The sequence below is a fragment of the Heliangelus exortis genome, chromosome 23 (assembly GCF_036169615.1).
Source record: "Heliangelus exortis chromosome 23, bHelExo1.hap1, whole genome shotgun sequence".
Lineage (NCBI taxonomy): Eukaryota > Metazoa > Chordata > Aves > Apodiformes > Trochilidae > Heliangelus > Heliangelus exortis.
In genome coordinates, this window is record NC_092444.1 from 2,322,938 (window position 1) to 2,344,243 (window position 21,306).

At 45.4% G+C, this 21,306-nt stretch overlaps 1 protein-coding gene across 14 annotated transcripts in view; it reads left to right on the top strand.

The window, feature by feature from the left end:
- The window catches only part of EIF4G3 (eukaryotic translation initiation factor 4 gamma 3), a 139,372-nt gene that overhangs the window by 88,479 nt on the left and 29,587 nt on the right, over positions 1–21,306 (top strand). For 8 of the 14 annotated variants that reach the window (XR_011730423.1, XM_071767285.1, XM_071767275.1 and 5 more), the window contains 6 exons: positions 4,251–5,102; positions 13,376–13,464; positions 15,338–15,587; positions 18,192–18,349; positions 19,519–19,644; positions 20,755–20,865. Coding sequence is in view for 12 of the 14 variants with exons in the window: in XM_071767285.1 (XP_071623386.1) it covers positions 4,251–5,102; positions 13,376–13,464; positions 15,338–15,587; positions 18,192–18,349; positions 19,519–19,644; positions 20,755–20,865 (1,586 nt within the window). In the remaining 2 variants the exon portion in view is untranslated. Of the gene's footprint in view, positions 1–4,250; positions 5,103–13,375; positions 13,465–15,337; positions 15,588–18,191; positions 18,350–19,518; positions 19,645–20,754; positions 20,866–21,033; positions 21,148–21,306 lie in introns of all 14 variants that reach the window. The other 6 variants (XM_071767278.1, XM_071767281.1, XM_071767284.1 and 3 more) reach the window with 2 other exon arrangements.

Here is a 21,306-nt window from a genome sequence, read left to right on the forward strand (position 1 = left end):
AGGACATGGGTCATTTTAGTTAGAAAAAAACCAACAAAAAGTCCAAGGGCTAGTTTGTAAAGTCTCTCATAACAGATTTTTACTGAGTCTAGCAAAAATGGCATGGGTGGAAAAAAGTTTCCTAAAGTGATTACATTTCCTTCTCTTATCCAAGAATATACACTTGAAGGGGGAATTCTATAAAGTGTTTAAAGAAAAGGTGTCCCAGGAAGGGAGCATACCAAGTCTCTTCCTACACTGAAGTCTTGTAGCCACCCAAAAGCCATTAAAATGCAGCCAATGGTGTGTTTGCTGCCATCATGTTCACAGAGTCAGTGTGGAAATGAAGAGTTGACCTTGCTGATTGCTTCCCTTTCTTCACCACCTTGCAGAGTTTCAGGTTTCTACCTGGTGTCCATGCAGTGCCATCCTTCACTTCTGAGCCTGTCCTGGAGACTTTGAACCTGATGAGATTCTTACTTTTTTTTCCTGGAGTGTTTGCTCGGAGAAAAACTAAGCCCCAGAGAATCTGGGGCTCTAGGGAAGAGGAAAAGAAGCTTTCTCTGATTGATCATGGCTGTTTTAAAGCAAAGGGAGATATCCCAGAGGCAGAGCTGTGTCAGATTGTACAGTTTCCAGAAAATGTTGTTTTTACAGCCCTAGGGTAGACTTCAGGGGTTTCCTTCAGTGAAAACTGTTCCACAGGTACATCTCTAGATGGCTGCAGTGTCTAGAAATGGTTGAAAAGGGACCTTCTGGAGGTCATCTGGTCCATTTTCCCACTTGAAGCTTTGTCTAGATATTTGTGGAAAACTTTGATGTCTCTATCACCTGAAGGTGTGGGTAGGATTAACATATACCTGATCAAGTCCTCAGCTCCAGCACAGTTGCTCCTCCAGGTCCATGTTTGTGTCCCCACCTCCTGCCAGGGACACCCTCTGAGCACCCCAAGGTCTGAGCTTTGGGTGATCACAATGCAGGTGCCAGAATTCATCTGCCCTTTTGAGCAAGTTGATGCTGAGCCATGAAATCCAGCACTGGACATCACAGTATTTCTGCCCTGGGCATGAAATCTCATATTTCCAGCTCTTCTCCCTCTTCCTTCTCTCTTTACTTCCAGTTGCCTATGAAGGGATAAAGTTAAAATTGGCAGTAAGTGGTCTTTATTTAGTTAGCCACACAGGTCTGACTGATCTAAATGTAAATCAGGACTTGAACTGAGCTTGAGCTTTCCTGTGTTTATCTCCTTTCCATCCCAGCAAGATTCAAACATTTCTTCCAGTCCAAAAATTGCTAAAGAGCACATTTATGTAAGCATTGCAGGGAAAGAGTGAGACCTGAAATAAGACCAGGAGCATCTGACTGTGGCAGGACCCTGGCTGCAGGCCAGGCTGGGGCAGAAGTTGTGACAGGGAATAACTGTGCATGAAATCAGAGCTGGCCACATTTACTCAGCTTGCACAGGTTTGGTGGGTTGTATTATATTATTATTATTATTATTATTATTATTATTATTATTATTATTATTATTATTATTATTATTATTATTATTATTATTATTATTATTATTTTAAAGGCCTTTCCAGCTTCCACAAGGTACGAGGCAGGAAGACTGTAAAACCTGGTTTGTGAAAAATATCAGATCCCAAAGGTTGGAAAGCTTCGAGCTCCTCTGTTGGCATTGGGAATGGCTGCTCCAAAAACTGCCTGGAAAGCTGGGGTCAGGGCTGCCTCTGAATGGTTGCACTGGGACAAAAGATGGAAAAATGGCAGCTAGCCCAGTGATTATTTTCAGATAAACACCACAAAGCAGAAATTAATTCCCTTAGCCTGTAAAATCTTTCTTTTTCCACCACTCTGGGCAGGCTTTGCCACCACGACCACCCAGCAGCCCCACTCCCTCTCTGGCTGTGGGGAGGAGGTAGCAACTGTCCTGCTGGGTTTGTTAAAGTATTTCTAGTGAAGAGTAATTTTGTAAACTTTGTATTTATCTGGAGGTTTTAAAAAATGATCCGAGGCTGGAGCAAGCTTTCCTCCTGAACAGTCTGATGCTCCCTCTAAGTACTTTCTAAATATAATGTGAGGAGTGATCTTGGCATATTTAGCAAGAGGGATCTGATTCAGTTGGGATGAATTACATTGATTTTTGTTTTTCCTTCCCAACTGTTTGTTGTTTCACGTGACCCTTTCTGGAAGAGTTGCCAGGGATGAATTTTCCTTTGCCTGGATGTTGCAATTTGTTGTCCATGACAATTGGTCAAGTTAAGATTTACTGCTCATCATTCTTCTGAAATCTCCCCCTCCTCAAATGACTTTTCTCCTGGAATTTTGCACACACAGCCTGGATTGGTGGCTGATAAGGTGTAGTTTGAAGAAAGTGTTTAAACCACGGGTTTTAAAATGCAGTTGTGTATTTTTTTGCTGTTTTTTTCTCTCTTGGAATGTTTCTCTAGGCACTTCGACTACTTTTTTTTTTTAATCTCATTTGACTCAAGGGAGAGAATATCCAGGCAGTTGTTTATAGTGAGCTGTAAATGTCAAGAGTGCTCCATGAGTTGCTGGCAAAGGATGTTCCAGAAATTGGAGGTGACGCAGTTTCTTTTGTAAACCAGTTCCTGGGTCCTTTTTTCTTCCACGGAGCCTTCAGAATCAAAATCAGCTGCTGGGATACTTTCTCCCATCTTTTTTTTTTTTTTTTTTTTTTTTTTTTTCCCTTCCCTCATTTGTCATCCTCCTTCAAAGCCATCTCCCTACGTGCCTCATTAAGTTGATATATTACTGCTTGGCTGTGGTCCTCACCAAAACACTGCTGGGGCTGTCAGCAGCTGGAAGCAAAGTTCCTCATTGCTTCAGCTGCTCTGAATGTGGGACTTGATGCTCCAAGCAATTTCGGATGGGTTCTCCTTCAAAAGCCCTTTCCTTCCAGTTGGATAAGCCCCAAATGGAAAGCCAGCAGAGCTGGAAAAGACCAAGCAAAGCTGCCCCTGTTCAGTTCTACCTGAATCTTGATGATTTGGGGTTGGTTGTAGCCTTTGATTTCCACATTGGAACAGAGATGTTTGTGCCTCTGGATTTTCCAGTATTGGTTTTGCTGTGGTGGCAATGTCCCTGAAGGAGTTCCCAGTTGCTCCAGTGCTCAGAAAGCCCTGAGGTCAGATAAAAACACCTTCCACATAACAGGCTTGGAGCTGGACCACTGAGTCCCTGCCATCTGTATCACTGACTTAGTGACACCCACCTCCCCCCAGTGACACCCACCTCCCCCCAGTGACACCCACCTCCCCCAGTGACACCCATCTCCCCCAGTGACACCCACCTCCCCCAGTGACACCCACCTCCCCCAGTGACACCCATCTCACCCAGTGACACCCACCTCCCCCAGTGACACCCACCTCCCCCAGTGACACCCATCTCACCCAGTGACACCCACCTCCCCCAGTGATACCCATCTCACCCAGTGACACCCACCTCCCCCAGTGACACCCACCTCCCCCAGTGACACCCACCTCCCCTAGTGACACCCATCTCACACTGACACCCATCTGATCCACCTTGCAGAGCTGTAGCACTGAATTTCTCTCAATCTACATCTTGTGCTCCAATGGTGGGAGAGGCTGTAGCAGAGGTCTAAGAGTTCCTGTAGATCTTTTAGGTTCCCTAGGTCATACTGTGTTCAAAAGAGGTGGGAGTAAGTGCTTTAAATGGAGCTGCTGCATGATGGTCATGGCAGGGATGGTATCACAAAGTCTGATGCTAATCACCTCCAGAGGTCCCTTCTGACCCAAATGATTCTATGAATTTAAAGTAAAAAAGAGGGTTGTGTCCTTGAGTCTGAGGGGCAATGGAGTTGAGAAACACGTAAAAAAATAAAGTAGATGCATTTTATGTCTTAGTATGAGTAAGTGTATTTTTGTCTTCTGCAATTTCTGTCAAGCAAAATTTTATTTCAGCTGCAGTGTTTCTGCAACAAAGAAAATCCATATTTTTGGACATACTTCCCAGCCTTTTCTGTAAAGGCCAACCCTGCACTGTGATGCCTGTATTCAGATAAATAGAAGCAGTGGTTGTATTTTTAGATGTCCAGCTACAGGCTTCCTGGACTTTTCCCTGTAAAGCAAGGTTGGCTTAGGTGCCTCTGGTGTCTTCCTCAAAGCTTCTTGGGCAGGGTGCAGGCAGGGGGAACCCATGGGCTTAGTTACAGTGAAGCAGAACAGAGCTGACTGGCTGTTGGTAACATTGCCTTTTTTTTTTTTTTTTCCCTGCTTTTCCAGAAGAGAAGCCAAAACCTGATCCAGTATTAAAACCACCTTCTCCAGTCCTCAGACCAGAACCTAGTGGGGAGAGAAAAGATCAAGCTGGACAGACAGCCGAGGCCACCTCAGTGGAACCCCCACCCGAGCTTCCTCTTGCTCCATCACCAACCCCGGCTGCTCCCATCACCGTTGTTTCTTCTGCTGCTGTTGTCACCATTTCTAGTAAACCCACCTTCCCAGCTGACTCAGAGGAGAAATGTGAACTGTCTTCCCCAAAAGAGGAGGAGGCTATGCCTATAGCTAATGCTGTGCCCTGCACGGACACATCAGACCCTTTGCCAGTGGAAGAGGCTGATGCTGAGGTGTGCCAGGAGCCGAGCAGTGTAGCATCTTGTGACACTCCAGTGACTGCTTGTTCTCATCTAATTACTGAAATGAATGGAGTCAGTGAAAAAGTCCCTGCTGCAGAGACAGTAGTAGATGTAGCCCAGGCAGAAGCTGCACCATTGACTGTTGAGTTGGAGACAGCAGAAGGCTCTCCAGCAGAAGTGGACAGCCTGCCATCTTCCAGTGCTCTTCCCACTGCTCCCTCACCTCCTCCCACCCCTCCTCCCACCCCTCCGCCTCCTTCTCCTCCAGTTTCCGTTGCTGCTGCTGCTGTTACCACTACAGCTCCTTCTCCACCTCCTCTTCCATCTCCTAGTGCCCTCCCTGTTGTCCAGGGAGATTTAGAAGGAGAGGAGAGCACAAGAACTTCTCTTACCGAAGAGGTAAAAGATGTTGAAAAGAAGGAAGAGACAGAAGCAGACGGAGCACTGGAGGAGAGCACGGAGGCTCAGAGTTTAAACTCAAGCAAGAGTCCTGTCCCAGGTAAGCTCTTGGCACTGTAGTCGTGTGTGGTGAACCAGAGGATGAAGAAAAGTGGTCTTTGGAGTGATTCTTCCTTCAGGTGTTTCCATTTCTACCTGCCAAAAACAATAGAATCTGTGCTGTCTGACCATTGTTACCATCGTGTAATGCTGATTTGGTTTGCAGAGCAACAAACCCCCTTGTAATTGTTCACAGAAGAGGTATCCAACTCAGATTGCATCCCAGGGCTGGCAGGGAGCTGGCTTTGCTTTCAGTTTTTTTGCCAGCATTTTGCTTTCGTGGTGGTCCCAGGTCACACTCCCAAGGGCTGCTAATGGGGGAGCTCAGAGGACCCTCCTCCTGTTCTCTCCAATGGGATCAGTGGGTCTGAGGCCCAAAAGCTGAGGAGGAAGTTTTTACATAGGTCTTATACTGAGAGGTAATGGTTTTCAACTGGAAGAGAGGAGATTTAGATGAGAGATAAGGAGGAAATTCTTTAGTGTGAAGGTGGTGAGACACTGGCACCGGTTGTCCAGGGAAGTTTTGAAAACTCTGGAAGCTTTCAAGGCCAGGTTGGATGGGGCTTGGAGCAACCTGATCTAGTGGGAAGTGTCCCTGCCCATGCAGGGGGTTGGTACTGGATGAGCTTTAAGGTCCCTTCAAACCATTCTGATTCTATGATTTCTCAGCTGTGCCTAAACCAGATTAACCTTCACCCCTTGGAGCCTTCTGGGTGAATCTCCTGAGCCAGCAGCTTCTGGAAAAGGGTGGAGTGGGTTTTTTTCCAGCTATAAAAAAATAAGTTACCAGATGTGGGTAAATGAAATGGACCATTAAAGCCTCTTCCAAGCAACTGAAGTACCAAGTGTCTCACACCTCAACCTGCCCAACCACACTGTGTCTGGTTTTCTTCTGCAGAAGTAACACGTAGGTGACATTCCCCCTTCTTCTCACTCAGGCTGTTCTCATGTCACTGTTCTTGGATAATTCCAGAAAACGAGGTGCTTTAGGTCAGAACTTGTTAGAAATTACCCCAAAATTAACATTTCTCTAACTGCCTTTTAAACCCCAGGCTGTTTCTCAGCAGGGTGTTCCCTGCCTTTGTTTTGGGTGTCCTCTCACAAGGCTGCTTCACACAGACTGTTGCCTTTTCAGTTGCTGTCTGTTGTATAGAAAATACTTTCTTTTCAGGACTTCCTGGAAATGAAGCTGTGAAAAAGAAGTTAAATCAAACAAATACTTGTTTTTAGATTCTGGAGGGAGTATAATGGTGCCTGTTAAGCATGCTTTGCAGCATTGAAAAAATGGGTCTGATCTTCTCCACCTTGTTTTGCAGTCCTTTCAGAGCTGGGAAGCTGAGGTTGTTGATTTAAATAAATCATTTGAATTAGGTGAAGCCCAGACAAGAAACAAAGGAAAAACAGTAGGTTGTGATTTAGTTTTTTTGCAGTGTTTTGGGCTTTTTTCTTAAAAAACATATATTTAAAATAGGGGATTTTTTTAGTTTATTCTTTCATAAAGAAGGCAAAGGTGTGGGATGGCATCAGTAGCATCCAGGGCCATGCTCTGCTATGGATTAAATGAAGTGAAAAGCTGAGGTTGGCCTTGTTCCATGTTTGTGTAATGCTGAGCAGGGTCAGTGTGCTGGATCTTAAATAAAATGCACTATCTAGAGGAGAATGGAAAGATCCCATCACTGTACCAGCCACAGGGGGGTTATTTTGTTAATCTTTTTCTATTTTTATTTAACTTGAGTCATTTCACTGCTCTGGCACTTGTTCTTACAATCTGAGCTACTTCATAACACAAATTAATTTCTTTACAAAGTAGAGAAATGGGACTCTTTCAGTAAATAAGCTTTTACACAGCCAGGCTCCAGCTTGCTTTCTAATGTCCTGTAGTTTAAATTAAAAATTTTAAAAATTACTTTCAACTTTTTTGGCTTTTAATTACACAGAGGATTAATTTTAATGCTCTAATGTCATTAGGCTAGACAGCACACATTAGCCAATACATGGGCTTTGGCAACAGAGAAACAAATGTTTCTCAAGTCATGTAAAAGATCTCTTGAAACTCTGATTACTATTAAAAGCTCAGTACTTCAAGGAAAGCAAAATACTCTCCAAGTCAGTTTTTTGGGCTTTACCCTTACTTTAGTGCTGTGTATTACATTTCTCTGCCAACCATTTGTTGAGCAATAGGTTTCTAAATTTTCCTTGGAGAGAGGAAGGGAGATTTAGACAACATGGGCTGAAGGTGACTGCTAATGCAGGTGTCCGTCTGGGCTGGATGAGGAGTTGCTTGTCTCTGCTGGAAATACAGATTTGTACTTCAGGAGCAAGGGGAAAAGGCTATATTATTATCTTTTTTTTTTTTTTTCTTAGACTAAAGGCCAAGACTTTTTTATGGTCTCTGGAGATAGGATAGAAATCGGGATAAGGGAAACTTTTCAAACAGGTGCTGGGAAGCTTGAACTCTGTGACTTTTAACAATATTAAACAATGTTTCTTTGGGGTTTTCAGCAGAAAGTGTCCATTTATTACAGAGCAGTTTGCTTGGCCACTTGATTCCTTTTAGTGGGAGCTGATGTGATTTGATTTGGAGGCTGCTCAGACCCAAGACCTTTAAGAATTATCTGATTGCTGCAGCTGTTACTCCTCAGTGTCCTTTTCACAGTTAGAACCTGCTGAAAAATGGGATGTTTCTGAATGAGAACTTCTTCCTTTCTCCCCCTCCTCCTTGATGTGTGGAGGCAGCACTGCTGAGATTTGCAGGTGTATCCTGAATTTTGTGATGGAGGCCACAGCTTTTCAGAGATGAATGGAATTATTTGCCTGTTCCTCAAGTGCTTTATAGAGTCCACCTTCCACCTAATGCTCAGAGAAACATTGCTTTTATTTTTTGCTCCATATACAGAGAGAAACAAATATATTCAGACTGCAGAGGCTTTCCCTTAAGGATCTTTATTCTCCAGCACTTCTTTCTTACAGCTCAAGAAAATGAGGTTTTCAGTGTTTGCAGGAAGAAAGCAAAGCTCAGCAGAGCTCAACCCTTTGGGGATCCAGGGAACCTCTACTCTTTCTTCTCCACATTAGGTCTCCACCAGATTTCCAAGGTCAGATGATGTCTGGAGGAGCACCTCTTTTGTCTTCTTATTTTCTAGACAATTACACTAATTTCATCTCCATTTAATGTTTCAAGTTGCAGCCTGCATGATGAAAAACAGCAATTTTAGGGGTTCAGTCTCCATGCTGATAGCAGCTGGTTGATCCGTAGCCTGTTCATCAGCATCTTGGTCTTGCTTATAATAGGAAATGGGGAGGATTTGATTTGAAGTATGAAATGGGGAGGATTTTGTTCAGCCTGGAGAGGAGGAGGCTGAGGGGAGACCTCAGGACCATGTTCAGTACCTAAAGGGGGTTCAGAGCAGATGGAGACTCCCTATGGACAAGGAGTCCCATGGAGAAGCCAAGGGGCAATGGGCACAAGGTGCTCCTGGGGACATTCCCATGGGACACAACAGGAAAATTTTTCCCCATGAGGAGAGTCAGAGCTTGGAATGGTCTCCCAGGGGAAGGGGTGGGTTCCCTCACTTTGGGAAGTTTGAAGTCTCAGCTCGATGGGTGCTGAGCCATCTCACATCAAGAATAACATTAGAAGGGTTGTACCTGGTGATCCTTGGGGTCTCTTCCAAGATGACACTCTAGGATCTTGAGGTTTTCAAGATGGGCAGAGCCCTTATCTGCAAGTAGCAAGAGCACACAGCTTTTAAAATAATTAATTCCTTCTCATTTTCATTACAAGAAGAAAAATAAAGCTGTTATCAGGAAAGAAACTGCTCAGCCTGCAATCCATCCTAAAAGCCTTGCTCCAGTTAGAAGCCATCAATACACACAGTTGCTTTTGTTCTTGAATTCTGGTTTTTCTCAAGTAGCTTTGCTGGCTGTGCTGAGGATCCAGTGCTTCTTGGGGAACAAAACAGGGTGGATTTTGGTGATGGAGTGGGGTGTGTAAAGAGGAAAGCACTACCAGAGCCTGGAAGCCTTTAGATGATGCTCTGAGTGCCAGCCTTGGGTGTAAACTTTCTATCATGGCCATTACCAGGAACAAAGAGGAAAATAGGAGGTTGGTGTCTGTCCCAGACAGAACTCCTAGGAATGTAGGAAGCCAAAAGAGCTTAATCCACATTGAATTTAAAGGGCTGTTTCTTGCAGAGCTCATTTATGAGAAGAATTTCATTATAAAGTAGCCCAAGTGACTGCAGGGCCCTGGGTTTCATAGCTGTGGAGGTTGTAACAAGCAACTTGGGGTCGTAATTGGAAAAAACTTCTAGAAATATCTCCAGCACCCAAAGCCAGAGAGCCAAAACCATAAATCAGGTGTTGCCTTTTTCTTGGTTTGCTGCCATAGCCCACTGGAATAGATTTCCTTTCCCATGAGCTGTAGACTGAGCCTTTGCTTTGGTTTTTAATGGCACATGGGCTAAAAAAAATAAATAAATGTAAGAGCTGGTATTAATTTATGCTTAACAGTTGGCACCCACATCAGAGAGGAGCCTGCCTGCTCCATCTCACTGGATGGGTTGTGGCTTTGCTGGGGTGGGCATCTCCTGCAGGAAGCTGTTCCACTGGAAAACATGGAGAAATGGGTCTGCTGAGCAGATTGCTGCAGGAGTGATGGTGTCACCAGTAATGATGTCCAGGAGTGCCTGGAAAGCAGGATTTTGTTGGGCTCTGCAGTCTGGAGGAATTAATTTGGTTGAGCTTTGCTATGGAATTGTTCCTGTGCTACAGTTCAAATTAGAAAAGGAGAGTGAAAGAATTAAAGGAGCAGAAGTGATAAAGTCAGCAACACTTGGCAAGGCCATAAAGATGAGAAGAGACTTGTAATGTAGAGTGATGCTATCTCCTGTTATCTCTTATTTTTCTGAGTAGTGATAAGCAAAGACTTCTGGGTGGACACAATCTGCTGGTGGCCCTTCTCCAACAGAACCACCCAACAGGTCAGCACAGGCTGAAAAGAGGCTCTGGCAATGTGGGAGTGCAGGCAAAACAACCTCAGTTTGAAAACAAATTTGATTTTTGGTGTGCATGCAAAGCACTTAATTTCAGGGGACAGAAGAATGGAGAGAAAAACCAGAAGTGTCAGGAGACCTTTACTGGAAACCAAACCTAACACATTACCTTTTGGTTCTCTTTTATCTTGTGCCTCACAGCTGAAACTTGGGTTTCAGATAACACCCTTGGCCTGGTCAGGGTTTGGAAGGTTGGCACCTACACACTTGAATTTTCTCCACATGCATTAGCATAAATTCTCCTAGTGAGTCAGTTCCCTGCAGCAGAAATGAGAACTCAGCATGAAAAAAACAACAAAAAAACCTGATGGCTGCTATTTTAAGAGGGGAAAAATTGAGCAAAATCTCTGGAGATGTGGCCTGTGTGCCCCAGCCAGCACTGAAACCCAGGCGGGTGTTGGTAACAAATTCCAGGCTGCAAAACCAGGGGCTGAGTGAAGGCTCCTGCTGTGTGCTGGGATTCAAATCAAGTGCCTGGCCAAGCATCCTCATCCAGGGAAGCCCCAAAGCAGGACCAAGATCCGGGTGATACAAACAAGGCAAAAGCTGCAAGACTGACTGGGGAGGCTGGGCAGGATCGCATCCATTCCGGAGCTTTCTTCTCCCAAAAAAGGGGAAAAAATGGCATTGAGCGGTGCTAATATTAACATCCTGGAATATCCTGACAGCTGGGAAAGGAAACACCCAAACCTTTGCCAAGGAGCCGTGGCCCTGAGTTGATTTCTGTGTGTTTAAAAATGAAACTTTCTTTTTACACCCTGGATATGGTGTAGTTGGAGCTTGAAGGAAGTGAAACTCTGTGAAATTAAAAACTTCACTGCTAATCAGTTAAATGCCTTGGCTGTGGCAGTGTGCAGTCATTACTGTGAAGCCATGACCTACTCCATGAAGAAATTCCCTCAAAGTGTGGAAATGGCATCACTGAACAAGAAGACATCATCTTGTGGCAGTGGGGCTTGATGAGGAGAAGGACTTGAGGGTGTTGGGTGATGGGAAACTCACCAGGTGCCAGCACTGTGCCCTGGCAGCCCAGAAACCCCCCATGTGCTGGGCTGTGTCACCAACAGGGTGAGCAGCAGGGCCAGGGAGGGGATTGTCCCCTTCTGCTCCTTCTGGGAGATCCCCTGGGGTGCTGGGTCCAGTTCTGGGGTCCCCATCAGCAGAAGGACACGGAGCTGTTGGAGCCAGTGCAGAGGAGGCCCTGGAGCTGCTGGGAGGGCTGGAGCAGCTCTGCTCTGGAGCCAGGCTGAGAGAGTTGGGGGTGTTGAGGCTGGAGAAGAGAAGGATCCCATGGGGAGACCTTAGAGCACCTTCCAGTGCCTGAAGGGGCTCCAGGAAAGCTGGGGAGGGACTTGGGACAAGGGCCTGGAGGGATGGGATGAGGGGGAATGGCTTGGAACTGGGAGAGAGAGGGGAGATTGAGGTTGGAGATGGGGCAGAAATTGTTTGGGGTGAGGGTGCTGAGCCCCAGGTTTCCCAGAGAAGCTGTGGCTGCCCCATCCCTGGCAGTGCTGAAGGTTGGATGGGGCTTGGAGCCCCCTGGGCTGGGGGAGGTGTCCCTGACCATGGCAGGGGCAGAACTCGATGAGCTTTGAGGTCCTCTTACACCCAAACCAGTCTGGAATTCTATGACTCTATGTCCAGTGTTGAAACAGTGGGTTGACTTTTGAAAACCACTAAGTTTCCAATAAATTTTAGCAGAATTTGTGGTGGTGGGAGCTGTGGAGCCTTGCTTAGGTCCACACTTTGCTAAAGCACAGAAATCATCACCTGCATGGAGCCCTGGTCCTTACCCAACTTGTTTCACCCCAAGGCAGTGATCTTGTGAGGGTGCTGCAGAGCTCTGTCAGCAGGAACAGAAGCTCATCCCCTGTTGCAAAGGGCAAAGCCTTTGTGCAGTCCCTGCTTGACCATTCCTCTGCTCTCCTTGGAGCTCCAGGAAATTCCAGGTTCCTGCTGGGGCTCTGCTCTGACCCTGTTTGTCCATGGATGAGCCAACTCAGCCTTGGGGAGACCTGGATGATGTTTCCAGCTCCTCCATGAACCATAAGTTCTGTGAACAACCAGATAATGTTTGAATATTTGAACTGGACTATTTTTAAATTAACTTTTGTGATGTCTTAGCATGAAGACAAAAACCTTTTCTCAGCCACCATAGCTCTTATTGGCCTCTGGGCTGGGGCCAGCATCACGATTTCTGCAATCCCCAGTCCCCCTCCACCAGGGAAACACTGTCAAGACACCACTGAAGCTCCTACAGATATTTTGGGGCAGTGGGAATGCAACTAAAAAATTCCTCTTTGCCCAGAGGAACAAACCAGGCCATTCTTAATACTTTTATATATCCATAATCGAAGAGTCTTCCCAAATTGTATTTTATTGTGATAAAAAAAAGTGCACACTGGAATTTTCTACACTGTCTGCTGGAAAGCAAAGGCTCAAGCTGGAAATCTGTTTGCAGTAAACTTCAATCAGTTCTGTTTGTGCTCTGTGTTAAATACCCATGTGTGGAGAGGAGCAGAATTGAAGCTGGTAGTGCTTGCAACAAATTAGGAGCATATTGGATTGGTGGTTTTGTCTCCTTAATGTATTGTGTGGTTTCTTTTACCCTTCAGGGGTGGGGAAATGATTAGAGTCAATCACTGCTGGTCTTAGAAATAATATCTGGTGTTTTCTCTGAATAGGTTGGCTGGGAAGTTGATGGATGGGGGAGTTGTTAACCTGCTTTTAAATTGAAGTAAAAATGGGGAGAGCCAGCAGGAGTTGTCCTTTTGGATGAGATACTGGAATTTTGGGCTTGTTTCTGGTTACGGTCCAGATGATGGTTAATTCTTATAGTATTTCTTGAGAAAAATATGTTGAGAACAACCTTCTCTCCCAGCCAATCCTTGATCTTTCCCAACAGTTCAGTCTCTGAAGGTTTTCTTATGCCCGGCACGATCCTTAAACTGCTGGTGACAAACTCCTTGCTGTCACAAGTACCATTTGAGCTCTAATGGGCAACTTGTAAGACAATCTCTGTGTTTTAATGTCACACTAACAGTTGTGTTATTATCACTTTGAAACAAGAAGTGGTTCTATTAAGCTGAATCCTCCACCAGGCTGCGACTGCTTCGTTTTCCTCTCCGTAAAACCAGCACACGAGAGGGGAGCTCATCACCCACGGCCAAGTTTGCTGCCTGTAATTGAGTGTTGTAATAGATGTGTGCTTGTATTACAGCCCAAACAGCTGTAACTGCACCAAAGACGTGGAAGAAACCAAAAGACCGGACCCAAGCCACTGAGGAGGTGATAGAGGCAGAACCAGAGGTAAGAGGCAACCACAGTCTTGCTTTATCCAAATTTAATGATGATGTTGCTTTCTATAAACTGTATTTTAGACACCTTGCTTTCTAGTTGTGTTGCAAGGATTCCAGGGCAAGACTTTTCTTTTAAAGAGGGGGGAGCTGTGATATTCCCAATCATTTTAGCCTGTTCCCCATTGAAGCTCTTCAGTTTTCTTCCTCCTTGCCTGACTGAATGACTCCCAACGTTCAAGACCAGGTAACTGCTGTCCTGCCAATAAAGGATGAGATAAAAGTGGGTTTGAATTCCTTAGCACTGCCCTAGTTGGGTTCCAGACCCCCATGGTGACATTTGGCAGGTTCTGGCAGGGATGTCACTGTGATGTCATGGCCCAAGGGTAGTCTTCCTGGTGACCGTCTGCTGGAGAAGCTGGGAAAGGAAGACTTGGAAGTTCTCAGGAAAAACCACCTCAACAGTAGTTAGATGAGTAATGGAAACCTCTTTTGCTGCTTTTCTAGTAGGAATATTGCAGGAGGAATCTCTCTGTATAATATCTGGGGTAAAACTAATGTTAGAATAGCTCAGAAAAGGAGTAAGAGAGTAAAAATGTAATTTATATATGCCCTGTGCAGACAGAAAAACTGATGTGTGATGTGTGCAGGTGTGAGGCAGAGAAGCTTTGCTCCTTCACTCCCAATTTTTGTTCAGTTATTATTATTCCTCTGTGATTTCCTCCATGACTTTCCATCATTGAACCTTTCCCCCCCTGAAAGCAGCAGAGTCAGTCTGGAGGAGGGTAATTCCTCCTTTGTGTCAGTGAGTCCTTGTGGTTCCCCCACCAAGGCAGCAGATAGGCTCACGTTGGGAAGTGTATAGAAGTGCTCTCCCCTCTCTTTGGGGGGAATAGATGCTTTAAAAGCTGACATGCAAGGTGTCAGGCACTGACAGCTGGTGTGTGTGCAACAGAAAAGCAATGATTGGATAATCCAAGGAAATGGAAAGCATCCCTGTGCTTGTTTCCAAGCCAGAGAGCAAAGGATGTTGCTGGGCTGCACCAGCAGTTTTATACTCTGTCCTTTCTTCATCATTTATTGGTGGAGTTGTTGTCTCCTGGACCACCTGGTGTTTTCACCAATCCTTATTTTTTCAGGGTATTCCCTTAAAAAACCTGCAAAAAGCATCTTAGGATGCAGTTCCCTCAGGCAGGGAGGCTCAAGAGCCTCTTCTGGAGCATCTGCAATTAAATCTTTCCTTTGTTTAACGCTTCCCCGAGATGGGGTTTCTCCCAGGAGAAGCACATTCATACCACCACCTCCTCCTGTCTGAAAGCAGAGCAAGGCTGTGTCCTTGGAGATCTCTAAAACTTAACAGCCAAGGATCCCATTAATGGTTTTTCCTGAAACTGAGATGCTGAAATTATGGTTGGTTGTCACATTACCTCCTTTATTGGGATCTGCTCCAATTAGCAGCGTACATTTAAGGGAAGGATCTCCAAAACCCAAGCTCAGCTTTCCCTGCAGTGAGTTGCAGGAGGGGGGAAAAGCCAGGTTGTCTTCTCAGGCTGGGACTGCTCATGGTTGTCTTGCTGTGGGGGTTCACAGTTCCTTCCATCCCATCCCAGTAGCTCCTGGAGATTGCCTGGGTAACTCAAGGTGTCTCCATTTGCATCGTTAATTACTGGGGGGGGGGGTTCATCTCCAGGAAGGAACTGAAACACCATCCAGTTGGTCCTTTGTCATGTTTAAGATCTCCAGTGTCGCTGATGGAGATGGATTTAAATTCTTGATCCCTACAAAAAGTGCTGTATGAATAAATGCAGAGCCATTTTCACTTTGCTCTGGATTCTGGGAGGGTGATTTTTAACACAATGTCTGTGTGTCTCCCATCTGTGCTTCAGCCTAAAGTAGAAGAGGAACTTTCAGGTGACAACGTACTTGAATCTGAACAGGAGAAGATGAGCCATGGGTTTCAACTGGAGAGAGACCCCTCTGAGCTTAAAAAAGCAAAACCTGTGGAAGAAAATGGAGAGCAGGAGGCAGAACCTGTGCGGAATGGTGCTGAGAGCGTTTCAGAGGGAGAAGGAACTGATGCAAACTCAGGCTTCACAGAGAGCCCCAGTGAAGGGCCAGCATACCAGTATAAACCAGGTAACTCCTGTCTCACTCTTGTGTGCTCCCTTGATTTTCTGCTTCCCTCCTGAAGGGCTGCTGACCCCCCCTCCATGCTCCCCACCAAGGGAAGGTGTTTCCAGTGGGGCTGGAAGGAGCCAGAAGGGGGCTGGCAGAGCCTTCCCCCTGTGTCCATCTCTGCTGGGATCCACTAACCAAGAGGTTCAGAGAGGTCTTTGGTGGAAGCACAAGAAGAGAATTGTTTTTCTCTTGCTGGTGGTAATGAAGAGAAAATCCCTCATTCCTTGAATTTATTACATATGTGGATGTTGGCTACAGCAGAATGGAAATGGGGAATTGGTTCCCATGTGATGGAGAGCTGAGTATAATCCAAGAGACTCCATTGAAGTGGACAGAATTGTTAAATAAGAGATTTGCAAGCTCTGACTGGGTACTAAATACAAGTTACTGTGTTTATATAGATTTAATTTACTGGCTAAACAGTTATGTAGATCTTCAGATATCTCAAAGAGAAAGAAAAGAACCAGCATGTGGTTTTCAGTCCAGGCTCTGCTATTCAACTGTGAACATGCACTGCTTTTGATAGAATAATTCAAGTGTTTGCTCACAGGATACAGTCCTTTTGTTGCTGCATAGTACTGGATGTAGTCTACCTAAGGGGTGTTTTTGTTAATGTATTAAGATATTTAATGTGCAGACCTGAGCCTCTTTTGAGAGACCTTGAGACTGACTGACTTCTCAGTTGCTACAAATTTTTAAGCTGTTTCTTATTCAGATGGAGCTCCTTCTAATTAAAATAGTCATTTTGCTAAGAACTCAGAAATGAAAGAATATAAAGCAAGATAAGAAAGGGACCATTAAGAGCCTTGACAAGGTATCAAGAAGGAGCCACCACCATTAAGTGATTACCCTGTGGTTGTTAATTCAGCTTTGTTGTGCTATAAACACAACTTTGTTGCTTTGCTTTTATTAATTTGGTGGTATCATATTGTTAGGAGAAAACATAGAGGCCTCTTGATAGTTTACCACACACTTCTGAGAGCTTCCCAGTTCATTAGTTAAAAACATCATCAAGTTAATCCAGAATTCATCAGCTGCCTCTCCCAAACACTCACTGCAGTCAGGAGGATCCTGGTTGGGGCTGAGCATCCTTCTGCTCAGCTGGAGGGGTTGGATCCACCCCTTGGAAACCACCACACATCAGACCTGGCCACGTGGTGCAATAATCCTCAGTTTCAGCTCTGCCCTGTCTGAAAAATGGGAGATTTTTGCCTTTTGGTTGGCTGCAGGAGGAGTTGTGTGCTCTGTCCCAGCTCCCCTTGCTGGGGATGCAGCAGGTTCTGCCTGGGATGCTGCTTTTTGTGTTCAAGCAGCTTTTGAAGCTCTTTCCAGGAGAAGGGAACTGTACATGTAAATTGTTTCTGGTTGCTGTCAGTATTTTTCCATGATAAATGATATGTGGTGTGGCACAATGGATAGGCAGCTGGCTGGGAATTCTGGCTGGGACACAGCTAGCCAGCCAAACCATTTTCTGCACCCTTTTATCCCACAGATCTGTCAAAATAAAACTGCACAAAGAGCTAAGAACTGTAATTACTTTTGTTACCAGTTATTAAAACCCATCACTTGAATTAAATTCCTGTTTGTGGCCTCTGCAGTGACAAGAAGAACCCAGAGGCCTAAAAGATCAGGGACTAAAATAGAGAAATAATACAAAGCCTTAACAGCCAACCTGAATGGCTGGATGAATGCAGAGCAGTGCTGCTGGGCATCAGTGGGACACAAAGGTGGCATCTTGTACAGATATTTTCCTTCAGATAAAAACATGCCACCTGCTTAGAAGCCTGAGTGGTCAACCTGGCTGCTGGGCCCTGCTTTCTTTTTCTGACTTCAGACAAACTATGTGGCTAGCAAAAAACCTGTCTCTAGGCCACAGGCTGATTTTCCTGGCACTGAAGTGGCTTTAGATTTATATTTTAATTTGCATCAGGCAGAGTGCTCTGCACCACAGTTCTCCTGGCCAGAAAGCCCTCTGAAAAAAAGGGGTGGAAAGTTGTAATTCTGAGGGCATGGCCTGTGGCTGTGTGTTTTCTTTTGGTTCCCACCATTCTCTCTAGCAGGGGTTGTTCTAACATTTGCTCTTTTCACATTTTCAAAGGATCTTTTTGCTCTGTATGGTGCTCTCCTTGGCTGTTTATTAATCCAAACCCACAAAACTGGAATCACAGAATTGTCACACTTGGAAAAGACCTCTGAGGTTGCCAAGTCCAGCCATCAGCTGCTTGAGCTTTTCTATTTTCCCCCAGAAACTGGGAATCATCCCCATTTCATCGTCTGACACCAGAGTGGAAGTCAGAGTTCCAGTGAGATGCTGTGGGTTCAGCTGGAATTAGTGACAGGTTCCAGATGTTTGGGAGCTGCTGGAGTTGGTGTTCTGCTCCCCATTGCTGGTGTTCCTGCAACGTGAGGTGCAGCCCTCTCCTTGCTACCCTCAACATTTAAAGAAATTAAAATTTCCCAAGCGACCGCAGCAACGTTCTACTCGTGGATTTACCCCAAAAGTGTCTCGAAGAGTGGAGGGTTTCATTATCCATGAATTTCAGGCACCTTCTCTCCTTATAGAGCAGTGGAAGCCCCTGGACCCAGAGGGGAAGAAGCAGTACGACCGGGAATTCCTGCTGGATTTCCAGTTCATGCCTGCCTGTATCCAAAAGCCAGAGGGGTTGCCTCCCATTAGCGACGTGGTGCTCGACAAGGTGAGAGGAGAGCCAATAAAACAGGTGTGTGCCATTTATTTTATTTTAAATATAAATAAAGGTCCTTAATGCTTTGTATCTTGACTGTTTCCATAGAGACTTCTGTTAGGAATGGGAATGTTTGGCTGATGTCATGTGACAAAATGCTTCAAATCGAGGCATTAGTGCCAAGTGAATGTGCACAGATTATTTATAAACTGGAGCATTCTTCATGGTTTCTGGATTAAGTTAATACTGGGTTGTTATTAAAATTTAAAACTATCACAGAATTAGATTATAATTAAAATTTAAATTCTATTGCCATGAATAGTGGAGCAAGCAAAGCAAGAGTGAACAGGGTGGCAGTGTCTTTTGTTCCATGGCCAGAAAGCAAGCTTTTGGGCAAACTCTTTTTTAACTGGAACAGTTGTGTCACTATTTATGAGCTGACCTAATAGAAGATCTTGAAAACCCTGACTCTCAAGAACTTCTGTGATTTCTATCCAGCCTTATTATAGACCTGATTTTCTCTGCTGTGTGTCTGCTCTTAGTGATCTCCTTGCTAGTTCTGAAGTGCTGACACCAAAACCTTACTCTCCTCTCAGTTAGAAGGATGCAGCTCATTGATTCTCATGTAACCACTACAGCCTCCCTCTTAAAGACCAGGCTGTAGGTGATTATCATGTGCAGAAACATCTCCACTCTGAATTTCCTAGCCAGACAAGTAGTAAAATGCATCTTTGTTCCCAAGAATTATTTCATCCACCTACTGGTTTTTCGTGATTGCTTCTCACTGCTCTCTCTGCTTTTGAGCTTCCTCTGCTCAGCCAGCTCTCTGCCTTGTTAACACACAAGATATTTGTGTGAGGAAAGCTTTGTGGTTCTGATCCAAGCCAATCATATTCATTTTGCAGAAGAGGGGCCCACGTCACCCTAATTTTATCCTCCAGAAGTCATGCTTAGCCTTGAAATGTTTCTGAACTCCACCTGTTTCCTCAGGAGTCACCTGCACAAGATGTGTTTTAAATTAAAAGCATCTTCTTAGTGGGAGTGCAGATGCATAAAACATGCAGAGTTTGTTAAAAGCATTAATTTGGATTTTAATTATGACTATCTTGGGCTTTAGCAGAGGTTGTCTGTAGATTTACATGAACTCTGGTAGCTGCAGCACCTGCTGAACAGACTCAGTTTGTTTGTTCTGCTCCCCCATGCAGGTCAACCAGCCGAAATTGCCCCTGAGAACTCTGGACCCTCGGATACTGCCTCGAGGACCAGACTTTACCCCAGCCTTTGCTGATTTTGGGAGGCAAACCCCCGGTGGAAGAAACATACCTGGAAGTGTGAGTTTATCCCAACTTGCTAATTTCAAAATTGGCCTTCACACCGATGAAGTCCGTCCTCAGGCTCTTGGGCCTCTCCCGATGCTCCGGTGGTTCTGGTTTTGTCAGGATGAATGCGAGGGTGATGTTTTCTTGGCTGTCAAAATTTAGGCAAATTAGAAAAACGTTGGCGGCTGGTTTGAACTGGTACGTATTGGTCTTAAATGGATTTGATCTCCTTCCCCTTTTCCCCGTGCAAGAGGAGTGGAAATGTGTTTCCATGCTGAGGACCTGGTGGTGGCAGGTGTGCAAATGTACACTGCTCATACAACAACCCGGCGTCAGTTTGTGTCACTGGAGGACTCTGTCTTATAAAACATGCCAATAGAGCAAAGAGATTTTACTAGCTTTATAAAAAGAAAAAAAAGGATATGCACAGCATCTGTGTTCTTGCTTTGTCTCCGCTTCCACGTGTTGCTTTGCTTCAGTCATTTCATTCCTTGTTTTCCTGCCTTTTCCTTCTGCTCACCTTTCACCACCTCTTCTTTTCCCAGTGCCTGGCTTTGCCCAAACTCTGAAATATCTCTGAATTCTTCCTTCTTGCCTTAGCCATCCCTCATTCTTTGGCTGCGGGTGCCCCCAGTATGGTGCTGCCCAGTCAGCTGGGCCTCCCTTGGGTGCAGTCATTGACTTTTCATCTGTCTGTCACGACACAACCAGTGTATTGACCTGGATACATCTAACGACCAAGCCATCATCTTGGTCATCGTGGTCCATTCCAAACTGCTGATTCCAGACGAGTTCACCTTGCCTTCCAAGTGCGTGGATTTCCAGGAGGTTTGGGAGTCAACCCCGTTGCTTTTGAGTTGATGTGGTTATTTCTGGTTTGAGAGCAGTTTGGTGGCCAGTTCTGGGGTGTGCATCCGTGTCTTGGAGTAGCTTCTGTGTCGTGGTTTCTCTCAGAGCACCACCCAGTCCCGAAACCTCGGTGCTGTTTGAGGTCGACATCACTTCCTATATTTAGGACCTGCAGGTTGTACTCTGGTGCCTTCTCTCCTCCTCTCGTGCACTGAGTGTCCTGAGCCTCCTGGCATCTTGGTAACGTCCCTGTCACTCTTTCTCTTTCCACAGGCCTGCAAAGTGCAGAGCAACCCTGGATTGCCTTCCCTGGCTCGGTGCGGTTCCCCAGCATGCCCTCTCTTGGTCTCGCCTCACCCACCATTGAGGAACCTGCCAACAGGGGTAAGCCAAATCCCCCCCTCTCCCCCCCAAACTTTGCACCTTTTTGTAGAGTTGTCTTTTTCCCTAACGCCCGCTGTTTGGTAAAGAATGACTGGCAGAAAACTTTACAAAAAGGTGCAACCTTGTTTAAAAAAAAAACGAAACAAGACTTGCATTGTACCCCTCTAGGCAGTCTTCAGTGGTGGGTGGGACATCACCAGCTGAGGGCATGCTGGGACGTTGGCCTGAGCGGGATCCGCGAGGGGTCTGCACTTTGCAGACCTGTGGAAAGGGGGAGAAAAGGTAAGTCCTGCTTACCCCGTTCATTTGGAGCATTCAGCACATAACATACATCTTACATTTGCGCCTTGACAGAGCAGAGCCTTCCTGTTGCATTTTTCTCGAGGAGGGTCGGGAGGTCACAGAAGTTGAGCAGCCCTTGCTGTGCTGGGACATCAGAGC